At 42.7% G+C, this 13004-nt stretch overlaps 1 protein-coding gene across 5 annotated transcripts in view; it reads left to right on the plus strand.

Moving 5' to 3' along the window:
• SERBP1 (SERPINE1 mRNA binding protein 1) overlaps nt 1–7295 on the plus strand; it is a 41435-nt gene extending 34140 nt beyond the window's left edge. For all 5 annotated transcript variants that reach the window (XM_077450509.1, XM_077450510.1, XM_077450513.1 and 2 more), the window contains exons 7-8: nt 2198–2425; nt 6894–7295. In XM_077450509.1, coding sequence (XP_077306635.1) covers nt 2198–2425; nt 6894–6950 — 285 coding nt within the window. In that variant the 3' untranslated portion in view covers nt 6951–7295. The remainder of the gene's footprint in view (nt 1–2197; nt 2426–6893) is intronic.
• The last annotated feature ends 5709 nt before the right edge of the window (nt 7296–13004 follow it).

Genomic DNA, 13004 nt, shown 5'->3' on the forward strand with positions numbered 1-13004 from the left:
AATTAACCACTTACCTACTGGGCACTTTTACCCCCTTCCTTCCCAGGCTAATTTTTGAGCTTTCAGCGCTGTCACATTTTGAATGACAATTGCGCGGTCATGCAACACTGTACCTAATGACATTTTAATCTTCTCATAATATATATATATATATATATATATATATATATATATATATATATATATATATATAAAATTATTTTTTTTTATTTATTTTTTTGGGGGGGGTGTATTTCATAATCACTTTTTTTTTTTTTTTTGTTAAAGACAAATTTGTATTCTTTCATTATTTATTAGTTATTGTTTGTTTATTATGTTATTTATTATTTAATTTGTGTGTATATATTTATATTTTTTTTATTTTTATATATTAACTTTCTTTTGGGGGTATTTCATAATCACTGTTTTTTTTGTTAAATACAAATTTGTATTCTTTCATTTTTTGTTATTAGTTATTGTTTATTATGTTTATTTGTTATTTATTATTATTAATTTTTCATAGTTCTAAAATTTTGCAAGCGGGTATGTTTTCCTCCTTCACTGTGTGCTGATGGGTTGGCACTGGTGGACAAATGTTGGGACCAATGTTCCTTCAGGAGCCGGTTATCGGCTTTATTCTTTTCTCCTCCAACTGTCAGCATGGGGGGGGACCCTCTAAACTGCTTCTGTTTACATCGTGTGATCACCTGTCATTGGCTGACAGCTGATCACCTCGTAATGGGCAACTGTGATTAGCCCTCTATGCTCCTTTCACACGATCGGCCGATCAGATCTGCCAGTTCGTTTTTCAGGCGGATCCGAGCGGGTGTCTTCTATGGTCAAGCGCGCTGACACCCGCCTGCCATCCCATCTGACACGATCCGCTGAAAACGGACAGATGGCGATATGTTTGATCAGATGTAAATGGACAGGCAGTCTGTTTTTCATCTGATCTCCCCATAGAGGAGAGTGGGGCTCCGACAGGTCCGTCTGCACAGTGAGATGGACCTGTTATCCTGCCTGCTCAGCGGTGAAAGGGGCCTTACCCCAATATGTGATCAGCCGAAGGGCTGGGCGATTAGAGTACACCACAAGCGAGGGAGTACGTCTATGGACACCCTCCCTGCATTGTAAGCTCGCACTGTAGCAGTCATTTGGCTATATTCTATTTTTATTTTACAAACTCCCACTAATCTTCCAGAAATTCTCCACTCCAATCACACAGTAATGTCCGCAGATTAAATAACAAACATATACTTAAAGTCCACATTTATCAATGAGTTAGCGTGACTCAATATGCTCTACCAAACGGTGCAGTAGAACGTTAAGGGGTTAACCTACTCTGGCATGGTTTTGCACAGAACTGCCTTGATCTTCCCTTTGGGTTACCCCACCGATGCTCCTGGCCCATCCTTCCTGCTGAGTGTGCCCCCATAGCAAGCAGTTTGTTATGGGGGCTCCCAAGCCGGTGCTCTGTGTCCATTCACACATGGCGCTTGGCCCTGCTCTCTCCAGCCAGTGAGGAGTAAGAGACCCCGGGAAAGCTGCTCTTGTGCACATCTCTGGATTGAGATGGGGCTCAGGTAAGTATTTGGGGGAAGGGTTGCTGCTGCACACACGTTTTTTACCTTCATACATAGAATGCAGTAAGGTTTAAAAAAAAAAAAAAAAATCAGCCTTTACAACGACTTTAAGGTGGGCATTGGTTAGCATTATCCTGGTGACTTTGCATTTACAGAAGAAAACTGCTCAGATAAGTAGCCCTGTGACCAACTGATGGATTGCACATGGCAGGACATTAGGCGATCTGCCTACCTAAAAAAAAAAAAAATGTTCACTATAGACAGTGTTAAAAGAAAAGTATAGCCAAAGCTCGTTTTGCACTCCTGTGACCCGTTTTTCAGCCGAGAGCGGACTGAAGTTCTCTGCTTGGGGAGCTGTCAGAACCGAGCTATCGGTGATGTCCAATCGCTCAGTTCTCAGTGTTGGATGCAGCATCAGACCGATTCTGCATCCACCTAGGTAAGTAGGATTCCAAAAAAATAATTCCTTTACTACTTTTAAATGGAATAGCCACTTATCAGAACCTCTTCCATAACCAAAAACTGCTGAGACCAAATCTTGCTCTTACCACGTTGCAATGTAATTTTTTTTTTTTTTTTTTTATGTTTTTTTTTTGAGTAGGTAGGATGCATGACAACTTTTCTCATTTTTCCAGGTTCATGCCGAGTCTGAAGGTTTGGATCACCATTTCCGTAAGCCTGCAAATGACATCACTTCCCAACTTGAGATTAATTTCGGAGATCTTGGCCGCCCCGGCCGCGGACGCGGTGGTGGAAGAGGTGGCCGCGGACGCGGTGGAAGGCCCAGCCGCGGCGGTAGAACTGACAAGGTAATTCAGTCTGCTGTGTGCTCGGACGTTGAGCCTGATCTGTGGAAACTAGAGGTAAATACAAATGCTTTATTACTTGCCCACTCACTGTATTCTAGCTGTCATTTCTTCTACTGCTGGGCAGAAAACTAAAGCATGCCCCTGACTGCTTTACTCTATTTCCACTTTCTCTTTGCTTATGTTGTCAATGCATAATATTTCACTGTTTTATTCTCTCAATTCTTTAATGTGTAATAAAAAAAAAAAATGTATTACATCTGCAATATCTGAACATGTTTCTATGTTTATTTTGCAAACGCCCACTAATCTTCCAGAAATCCTCCACTACAATCACGCTTAGTAATGTCCGCTTTGTTCTTTTATCCTCTGCTGCGCTACAGTTCGCCCTTTGCTATGTAGAGGGGGAGGTGTTCTGTAGTCCAGCAGAGAAGTCGTCTGGCAGGCCTGATAACGCTTCTTGTGATTTCACTGCAACGCAGGCAGTGTCTTGTCAGTCCTAGCGGCAAGTTCCCAATCAATGGATTTCTGGCAGATCAGAAGGTATTTGCGTTCACAGCATTTTTTTAGAGACCCAAATTATGGGGGGAAATATACATGTATAGTAGATGGACTTTTTTTTTTAAGTATATCTGAGCAAACTACTTAGAATTTTTTTTTTTTTGTAAGTAGTTTGCTCAGATATACCTAAGATTTTTTTTATTTTTTATTTATTTATTTATTTTTTTTTATTGACCTACGTCTGCTCCAAGCTTTGTTCCTGCTAAGACTTCTAGAACTTAGTCATGGCTAGGGTGTTCTATGGCTGGTGAAATCCAAGTCGTTCCTTTCCTCAGGAGCAGAATGCTTCTGTCTGTCGGTAGCAGCCACATGACCCTCTAGCAGAGGTTCTGAGTCTTAATACTGGAGTGGTGGTAGGGGAGCATGTAAAAACCTTTTTAAAACTAAGGTCTTCAGTGTTAACAAATAACGAGTTGTAAAATATTGAATAATTGCATCACCACCATCATTGCAATGTTTGATGCATCTTGTTTACCGTGTCCCTCCCCCCTCCTCTCAGCTGCTATGTCCCTGTGCCTCTAAGGTCGGGTTCACATGTGTGGCTTCGGTTTGTAGTCCGGAGTCCAGTGCGTTTCTGTTCACAGATTCAGGTGCAAATTTTTGCCTGAATTCGCACCTGAACTGTACCCAAAAAACACACAGCCCCCCCCCCCTTTTTTTTTTTAAACCACGCCGCAGCTGTACCGGACATGTGTGAGCTGGCCCCATTGAGAGCCGGTCACATTCACATGTCATGCGAATTGAATGTGGTTTAAAACGCATGCAATCCACATATATGTGAAACCAGACTAAAGGGACATGAAGTGATGGAGGAAGATATTACACAGGAGTAAGGCTGCTTTCACACTGGGGCGGTATTCAGGCGTTACAGCGCTAAAAATAGCGCCTGTGTAACGCCTGAAAAAAACCGGCCCCTTTAACTCCAGTGTGAAAGCCAGAGGGCTTTCACACTGGAGCGATGCGCTGGCAGGACGGTGAAAAAAGTCCTGCTAGCCACATCTTTGCAGCGGTGAAGGAGGGGTGTATTCACCGCTCCTACCCATTGAAATCAATGGGACACTGCGGCAATACCGCCGGCTTTTTCTGCCGCTAGCGGGGGTTAAAACCACCCCCGCTAGCGCCCGCACACCGCCGCTAAAACGACGGTAAAGCGCCGCTAAAAATAGCGGCACTTTACCGCCGACGCCACTCCCGCTGCAGTGTGAAAGCAGCCTAAAACATACTCTTGCGTGCAAATATGTTAGCCAGGCAGTTCAGGATGGACAATAGCTTCCGGTCTTGCCAGCCTCCAGGACAGGGATATCTGTTTTTTTCTATTACACAGGAGTGTCAGATGCTGAAGGTTTTAGGGGCTTTGCAAGTGAGAAAAGATAGAATGCAACCGAGGTGTCAATGGGAATTGTTTCACACGGCAGTTTTCTAACGCCTCCCCCCCAAGTAGGTCTCTTAGGCCCCTGTCGCATAAAATTTCTGCTCTGGTCCGTTTTTTCGAGTGGACCCGATCAGACCAACAATAACTCTTAATCCGGGCCGCCAAAATCGGACAGATGGGAATCTCTGATCCCTGTCCGGTGGGTCAGATGACAGTTGGATGGAAACGGACAGGCAGTCTGTTTCCATCTGACCATCCCATAGAGGAGAGTGGGCTGTGTCGGGACAGACCTGTTATCTGCCTGCTCAGTAGAGAGATCCCTGCTGAGCAGGTGAATCTGGACGGAGTCCTCCCTGTTGTGTGAAAGGGGCCCAAGACAGTAAGCTGTATGTAAAAGTAACAAAAGATTAGTTGACATGAAGGTTTACGTTTCAGTAAAGTCACAGAAATGATCATTTAACCCCTTCCCGCCGAGCGTACGCAGATCTGCGTACTCTGCTTCCGGGGGGTATACCGGGATGATGCCCGCACCTGCAGGCATCATCCCGGTACCGTTTTTTACAGCGGGCGATTGGCTTTCCAGCCATAACAACCGATGCGGCTAAAAGCCGCTCGGCTGTTATGCCGGAGGAGCGGGAGGGGACGTCCCCCCCTCCCGCCGCCTCTCGCCGGTGCTCCCGCTCGATCGGGAGCACCGATTAGTGATCCGTCGGCTCTGGCTGCTGGGGAGGAACTGGAACGAAGCCGTAATCGGCTTCGTTCCAGTCTCCTCATCGTAAACACGGAAGTGACGTCATGACGTCACTTCCCGTTTACTCGGCTGCCAATGGCGCCGGTTTTAAAAAAAATATCCGGTATTCAGAATCGCCGTTTTCGGCGATCTGAATACATTGAAGTGTAAAGGAGGGGTGGGGGGTCTTTTAGACCCCCGATCCCTCCATAAAGAGGACCTGTCACCACCTATTACTGTCACAAGGGATGTTTACATTCCTTGTGACAGCAATAAAAGTAATCAAATTTATTTATTTTTTTTAAAAACAATTTAGTTTTTTTAAAATAAATAAAAAAAAAATTTCAAAGCGCCCGCTGTCCCCGCGAGCTCGCGAAGCAAAGAAAACGCATACGGAAGTCGCGCCCGCGTATGTAAACGGTGTTCAAATCACACATGTGAGGTATCGCCGCGATCGTCAGAGCGAGAGCAATAATTCTAGCAGTAGACCTCCTCTGTAACGCTAACCTGGTAACCGTAAAAAATTTTTTAAAGCGTCGCCTATTGAGATTTTTAGGTGCCGTACTTTGTCGTCAATCTACAAGTGCGCGCAATTATAAAGTGTGATATGTTTGGTATCTATTTACTCGGCGTAACATTATCTTTCATATTACGCAAAAAAATTGGGCTAATTTTACTGTTTTGTTTTTTTTTTATTCATGAAAGTGTCCCTTTTCCCAAAAAGTTGCGTTTAAAACACCACTGCGCAAATACCGTGTGACATAAAATATTGCAACAATCGCCGTTTTATTCTCTAGAGCCTCTGCTAAAAAAATATATATAATGTTTGGGGGTTCCAAGTAATTTTCTAGCAAAAAATATGGATTTTAACTTGTAAACACCAAATTCCAAAAATAGGCTTAGTCATGAAAGGGTTAAGGCAGGATTTGTGATTAAAATGACTGACAAACCAAATGTCATTTTTTATAAATGTGATCTGCCAGTTTGATAGAGACCTGCTCTGCTTTATGTAACTGGGTTCAATTCTTGAGTCGGGCTGCCCCCCCCAAGCACAGTGACTTAGTGGCTAACCCATCTGCCTTGCAGCACTGGGGTCCTTGCATTGAATTCTGTCCAGGACACGATCTGCTTAGAGTTCTGATATCCTCCCTGTGCTTGCGTGGGTTTCCACCCACAGTCTAAAGTCAGAGTGATTAATTACCTCTCTAAATTGATCTTAGACAGGCCATACATTCCCCTATCAACACAGACAGTGCTGAAAGGCGAATCCCCTTGTGCCGAGACATTGCCTCCCCCCACCTGGAGAAGACTGTGATTATCGCTAGTGGCTATAGTAGTGATGGCGAACCTTGGCACCCCAGATGTTTTGGAACTACATTTCCCATGATGCTCAACTATACTGCAGAGTGCATGAGCATCGTGGGAAATGTAGTTCCAAAACATCTGGGGTGCCAAGGTTCGCCATCACTGGGCTATAGAGATGTAAGAATCTGGCAAGCTGCTTGTACCCAAGTTGATCGATCAACTTGCTACATTCAGCCTGCCCATTAACTGTTTGAAACTCAGCCGGTTCCTGCTGAACTGGCTGAGATTCGAACCATGTTTGGCCTGCCTTGGTGCGCATATGGGATGGGGATAGTGAATTGCAAGATACTTGGGGGCAGGTACTAATGTGAATGTACAGTATGTAAATGTTGCATAAATTGTCACTATATACATGCCTGTAGTAAGCTGGGCCCTGACATGTAATGGTAATGCTGAGTTTTTGTAATGCAGTCTATTAAGCCTATTTGCATGTTCTCCTATGTGCTTTGCTGTCCATAACCCAATTCTGTATCACCATTATTCCTTTGTTCCTGCAGTCAAGCGTCTCTGCTCCCGACGTAGATGACCCCGAGGCTTTCCCAGCTCTGTCGTAAACTGGATGGCTAAAGTCCACCCCTGGTGCCCTCGCGGCTCCCCTTTCTACGAGGCTTGCATGCTTAAGGATCCTAAACAACTACAAATTTAAGAGACTGTCGATCATACCATTCACACCTATGGACTGAATTTTATCTGTTTTAAACAAATGGACTTCTCTCGCTACACAGGAGCAACCATAAAGTAGTTGAGTTTTGTATTTAGATTCGTACTGGTAGCAGGGACGTTTTCATAATTTTTTTCCAGAGATTCAGCATTCTTCATGGATACTTTTTTTGTATGGCTGCTTGAAAATATGCGTTTCCGAACTTGAAATATAGGTGTGGACAGTGTGTACCAGTTAACGTTTTCACTTCATCTGTGTTTTTATTCCTAAACTTTTTTTTTTTTTTTTTTTTTTCAGGCTTTAGTTTCTTGTATAACATAGTTTATTTTTTATTTTCTTTTGAAATTGGTTTCAGTTTTAAGTCTTGTCACCTACCCGGCTTCTTTTCTTACAAACCAAACACGTATTGGCGGTTAGAACTGATATACCTAATTTCAATTTGGGAAGGTCATGTTTTTTTAAAGCATTTAGCGGTGGTACTGGTGACGGTGATCTTTTAATACCTGGGGGTGGACAAATACCTGTAGGATTGGAAGCACCACCCAACAACGGGTTTTCACCGATTTTTACCCACAGAAGAGGCTGAGGCAAGGCCCCATTTGTAATCTGTAGGTGTTCTGGTGGCCTGGCTTCCTAGGATTTGTCCAGCTGTGCTTTAACAACAAAAAAATTACCAGCTTCCGTGCTCGCTTTCGTGTGGCGCAGTCCTGCAGCTTGTTCTTTAATACTACTTTTTTTTTCCCGCCGCCAATAGCTGTAAAATACGAATTGTAACTGAAAATGGAGCAGGACGAGCGGTGTAAAAGAAATTGACATTTAAATTTTATTTTTTTATTTTTTTTCAAAGATGGCCGCATCAATGATTCCTAACTGGCAGCCTGTAAACTATTCTTGCCGTGAAAAAAGAGAGACGCTGCAGCTCTTGTATTAGGAAACGGGTTGTATGAGGAGCACTGGGGTGGGACGTTAATCCATTTTAAGGCAGATACGGGGCTTCACATTACAAATCCCAGCATGCCCTGGTAGGAAATGCAGTTCCCTCTTTAACAGCTTGAGGGCACACTATTGCCTGGAGTGCTTGAAAGCCCTCTTTTTTTTTTTTTTAAAGTGGAATAACTTATATCATGTTAATGGTGGGAGGTGGGGGGGATTGTGTTTTGACATGGAACACCTCTCCTCCATATCAGTTTGAAATAAAAAAAAAAAAATCTGATTTTCTGCTTTTTCGGTTTCACTGGTTGACAACTGAATGTTCCCTTTTGCAGGGGATATTACACAAGTCTTTCTCCCATTAGGGTTTATTTTTTTATAGATTATTTAAATTGTTCCTACGATTTAAACAAAACAAAACAAAAAAACTGACCACTTTGAAAGCAAAAAAAAAAAAAGATGCGACAGGATTATCTAAAGTTAAAAAAAAAAAATACACAAAAAGAATAAAAAAGAAAAGCATAAAAAAAAAGTTGTCTACAGTGTTTGTTAGGATAAGATTGTCATTTTATTTAATATTCTTTTTACACTTTTTAGCAGGCTTTGAAATTTGTAGGTTCTTATCTAAGTAGGTAAATTGAAGACAAATATTATTGCCCTATTTTTATAAAAACGTTGTACAGTCGACAAAATATCAAACTGGTGTGTACCAAGAAAAGGGAGAGGAGGGCAGGGCCGTCTGCTCTCTGCATACTTGCGGCGAGGGGGGTACTCTGTTAGTTGTACATGGTCTTTCCAGCATTGGCATGTCGGTAGCAATCTGTTTTTACAATTTTTTTTCTTTTCGTTTGACCGACAGGCCGTGATGAAATTGTTTTGTATCGGATATAATTTACTTTTGAATCTACAAACCAGATGTATTATAAAACTTCTGCACATTAACCTTCTAGATGAAATAAGCCTTCACGAAAAGGGAGGCAAGTTTTTCAGTGGCGTATGTCTTGTTTAGGGTAAGGTGGGGTGTGTTTTTTTTTTTTATTTTTTTTTTTTTTGGTGCAGCTAAGTAATGATGCGCTCCCCGTTGGGATGATAACGTGCCCGTCGTAAGTAAGAAATGGATTCCAAAAATTGTCACCAAGAAGCTAAAAAAGCTGGTTGATAATTCAGGTAACAGTTTTATCTCTTGATTCAATGTGCATGCACTTCTGCTGGGTGAAATGGCCATTTATAAGCCTAAAATTCAAGTTTTTAAGAGGGATCCTTTTACCAAAATGCATGTTAGACTGGTCTTTAGAATGTTGCTGAGACCAGGAGCTGCCGATGATGGCTCATCTCCTTGGGGGGGGGGGGGGTTTGGTGGTAGGTGTGCAATGAGCACGCTTCCAGGACAAAAGTACGACACCTGCATGGAATAAGGCCAAGGGAGAAGGGTTCAGTATGGGTAGACCCAAAATCTGTTTGGCATCTTGTCTCACTGTATAGTTAAATGTTGAAAAGGGTTCACGTAAAGAAAAAAAATCTTGCCTCATTGTCAGTAACAGCATTTCCTGTTGCAGGCAGACAATGCTATACCACTGCCTAAGGCTTCATGTACACTGGCAGCTCCTAAACTTGGTTTTGAGGTGGGGGGGCGGGGGGGGAAGCAAAAAAAGTGCCATGATTTTTCCGTGGTAAATGTAGGCCAGTATAGGCCGTACATGGGGTGGTTGAATTCCAAACGATTTTCTTTTGAAAATCAAACTGCATTTTGGAGACTTGTCTCGATTTAACTTTTAACAGGCTTATTGCACTCCCCAAAGGATACACTGGGCACTCAGGCAGAGAGGAGAGAAGCACACAGAGCAGCTGTGCCCTCCCATCGCCCCTTGCGAGGAGTTCACAAAATACAAAGGCTTCTGTGAAGGGGGGCAGGCATAGCAGTTCCAGTGACTCTGCTCTTTAAAGTGGAAGTAAGCCCTCTAATTGGTTTCAGCCAATGAAGTTGCCATCTTTTTAAGCAACTGCCCTGATGCACATGTGATCAGTTAGGACACCAGCCATTGGAAGGTTTGACAGCACATCCAATGTGATGGCTACATTCCTGGCAACTGTTGTAAATGTAACCTTTTTTTTTTTAACTGTTAAATGTATGGGTTTATGTCTGCTTTAAGGAACTGAGACTGCAATGTATGGTATCAGAGCTCCAGAAGTGGAGCATAATAAACCTGTCAGATGTGACCATCAGAGATAAGTCCAGGAGGTGGCAGGCACATCCTTAGACTTTAACTCATGGTATGTCTGCATTTTTTTTTTTTTATAAAGTAGCTGAATTTCTAGAATTCGGCTTTAAGAAAACTATATACATTGAGGCATGATGTCATTAATATCTAAAAAGTAAAGATTTACACTTAGATGTGCAGTGTAAGGATCTACCTGGTGGCATGGGAATTACATGGATTATTAGCTAGAGGACCGCACACTGGGTTGATGAGTCTAAAGGAGATTGTATAAAGATTGTACAATAAAAGGTGTATGGCCAGGTTTAGGGTGTCTATACAAAGCGAAGTTAAACGCTAAACTTTTTTTTTGATCCTCACTTGCATTCATTTGAATGCAAACGGATTTAATAGAGTAGTATAAGGTTCACAATTTATCAAATGCAGTTTTTTTTTTTTTTTTTTTTTATTTAAACATGCTGGAAAAGCATTACGTGAAGTTTGCTCGAATGTTACATTTGTTGCAGAACATGGTTCAGGTGCGGAGTGACCCCTTAGTGACAAGGCCTGTGTATGGCCACCCTGAGGCTGTCTGTTTTTTTACTACAGGTCAGGAAGTTAGCTCCAGGGTTTAATATCCCATCATTTTTGGTTCTACTGGACTCCTGGAACGTGTATTTGTCTTTAAGGCCTGATGTAAAACAAACAAAACACTGATCTGTGTGATGGCCGAAAGCTACAACAAATTCACTTGGAACGATTTATTTTTTCCCTTCCGTTTTTGAAGCCTGATAATCTCGGTGTGAAGATGAGAAACGCCCTCTCTGCAAATAAAATGTATATGGATGATGGGCAAATAAACAAAACCCATCTGGCTCAGTCTGTGTTTCATAGTTGTAAATTTTGCCTCTAAAGTCCATTATATGTGTGAACTGAAACTGTGAAGCCAATCTGTCTTTGGTGGATGCTTATTGAATTAAAGGTTAATTTTCATGCTCTCACCGGTTTCATGAAAGACACTGTGGCAGCTTTTATTTTTACATTCTTATCTCTCAAAACAAGAAAACCACCTAACTTTCAGGGAAGGCTCAAAAAAAAAAAAAATACCATCCTGCGAAGGAAAAAACCATCAACAAAACAAACACAATAGAGGGACCGGAACACGCGGCACACTGCCAAACCCTCCGAACGTTGGCCCTGGGTCCTCTGTCAAGCAAAGCTCTTCCTAAGTCTACATTCATGCTGGCGATTTAGGCCGATGCAAATTGTATCGGCAGGGGATTGGATTTCTGCTGCGGTTAAAGCAAGATCTTCACTGCGTCTGACCACCACAAACATGAATTAATTTTTGCTAATTCCCCCCCCCCCCCATCCATTCATGTCTGATTTATTATGTTGAGCATTCACTTTGAAAAAAAAAAAAACGCTCCTAAGACAGCCAGCATTTCTGGCCATCTTGTGAAAGGGCAGATGATTAATGTATCATTTACTTCCTGGAATCCATCTTTAGTGCATGCTGGACAGTGTGCTTAGCTGAGAACCCCCCCCCCCCCCCCCCCCACCGAAGACTCCCTGGGGTGTATGACATCATTTACCTAGGCAAGTAAACAGGAAGAAAGCTAAAGGGGGGGGGGGGGAGGGTTTAAAACAAGTGTAAATGTAATATAGTTTGGTATCTACTAATGCTAGCAGCATGAGAATTAAAAATTAATCCAAGTTTATGGGGGGGGGGGGGTGATTTTGATGATGATTTTCTACTTTACTATGACAGGTTGCAGCTATTCTGTTCTCTGCACAGCCAGCGATCACCTGCTGGGTGCACAGAAAGTGTATCCTGCAGAAATCACTACAGGTAATTGCTGGCTGTGCAGAGAGCCGCGGACAGCTGTGCCTGCCGGCGGCCTGTCATGGTGAACCGGACCACACCGAGCCGCAGCAGGATCTGATTTCTGAATTCCCCCGGGCCTTAAAGTGATTGTAAATGATCTCATTGTATAACAACCCATTCAGATTGAAATGAAAGGCAGAGCATTTTTTCATAAGTGATCACATTCCCCTCTGTTCTCTGCTGCAGAAGAGCTGGGGGAGGGGAGGGACTCCAGTGAATAGCTGTGCAGGAGGTTGGCTTGTTAGGACTAGAGAACTGACCACAGTGTGTTCTGCTGCCTGGCGGGGTCAGTTTTTAATAGGAAAGCAAAGGGGCTGGCAGGAACTCATATAAAGGAAGCAATACAAAGAGAACAGGAGACTTTCTCGTACGAGTACATGGTACAGCAACCACATATCAGGACTATGAAATGTTGGGGTAACAATCGCTGGTGTGAATGTAGCTTAAAGGTACTGAAGCTTGTGCTGCCTCCCGCACATTTCCTTTGAGCTGGTAAGACTGCCCATTGTTGAGGATTGCTCGGGATGGGGTTTTAGCAGCAAACTCCACCACCTGCTATAAGCATCAGAACTTGGCCTTGTATATGGAGGGTTTGGGAGGCTGTTCTGTATGAACTAACCTGCAGCAGCTGCGTGTATATTTTACACCTCTATAGAGATTAGGGAACAGTTTTTTCTTTTTTTTTTTTTCTTTTTTTTTTTGAACTGAACATCTTTATTATTCTGTTGAAAAATTCAAAACAAGTTTTATAGAACAGGAGAGCTCTCATCTCCATGCTGTAATTCAGGTTGATCCGTCTTCAAGTACAACACCGTTTATATTAAAGTAGAAGTTCAGCCAAAAACGATCTTCATGTTAAACCTACTCAGCCACATTCAAAACCAAATCTATCTAGCCCTTTAAAGAAGAAATCGCTATTCTTACCTGTTCTGCA

This window comes from Lithobates pipiens, unplaced genomic scaffold (assembly GCF_037356315.1).
Source record: "Lithobates pipiens isolate NorthernLeopardFrog02 unplaced genomic scaffold, aLitPip1_a1.2 Scaffold_23, whole genome shotgun sequence".
Classification (NCBI taxonomy): domain Eukaryota; kingdom Metazoa; phylum Chordata; class Amphibia; order Anura; family Ranidae; genus Lithobates; species Lithobates pipiens.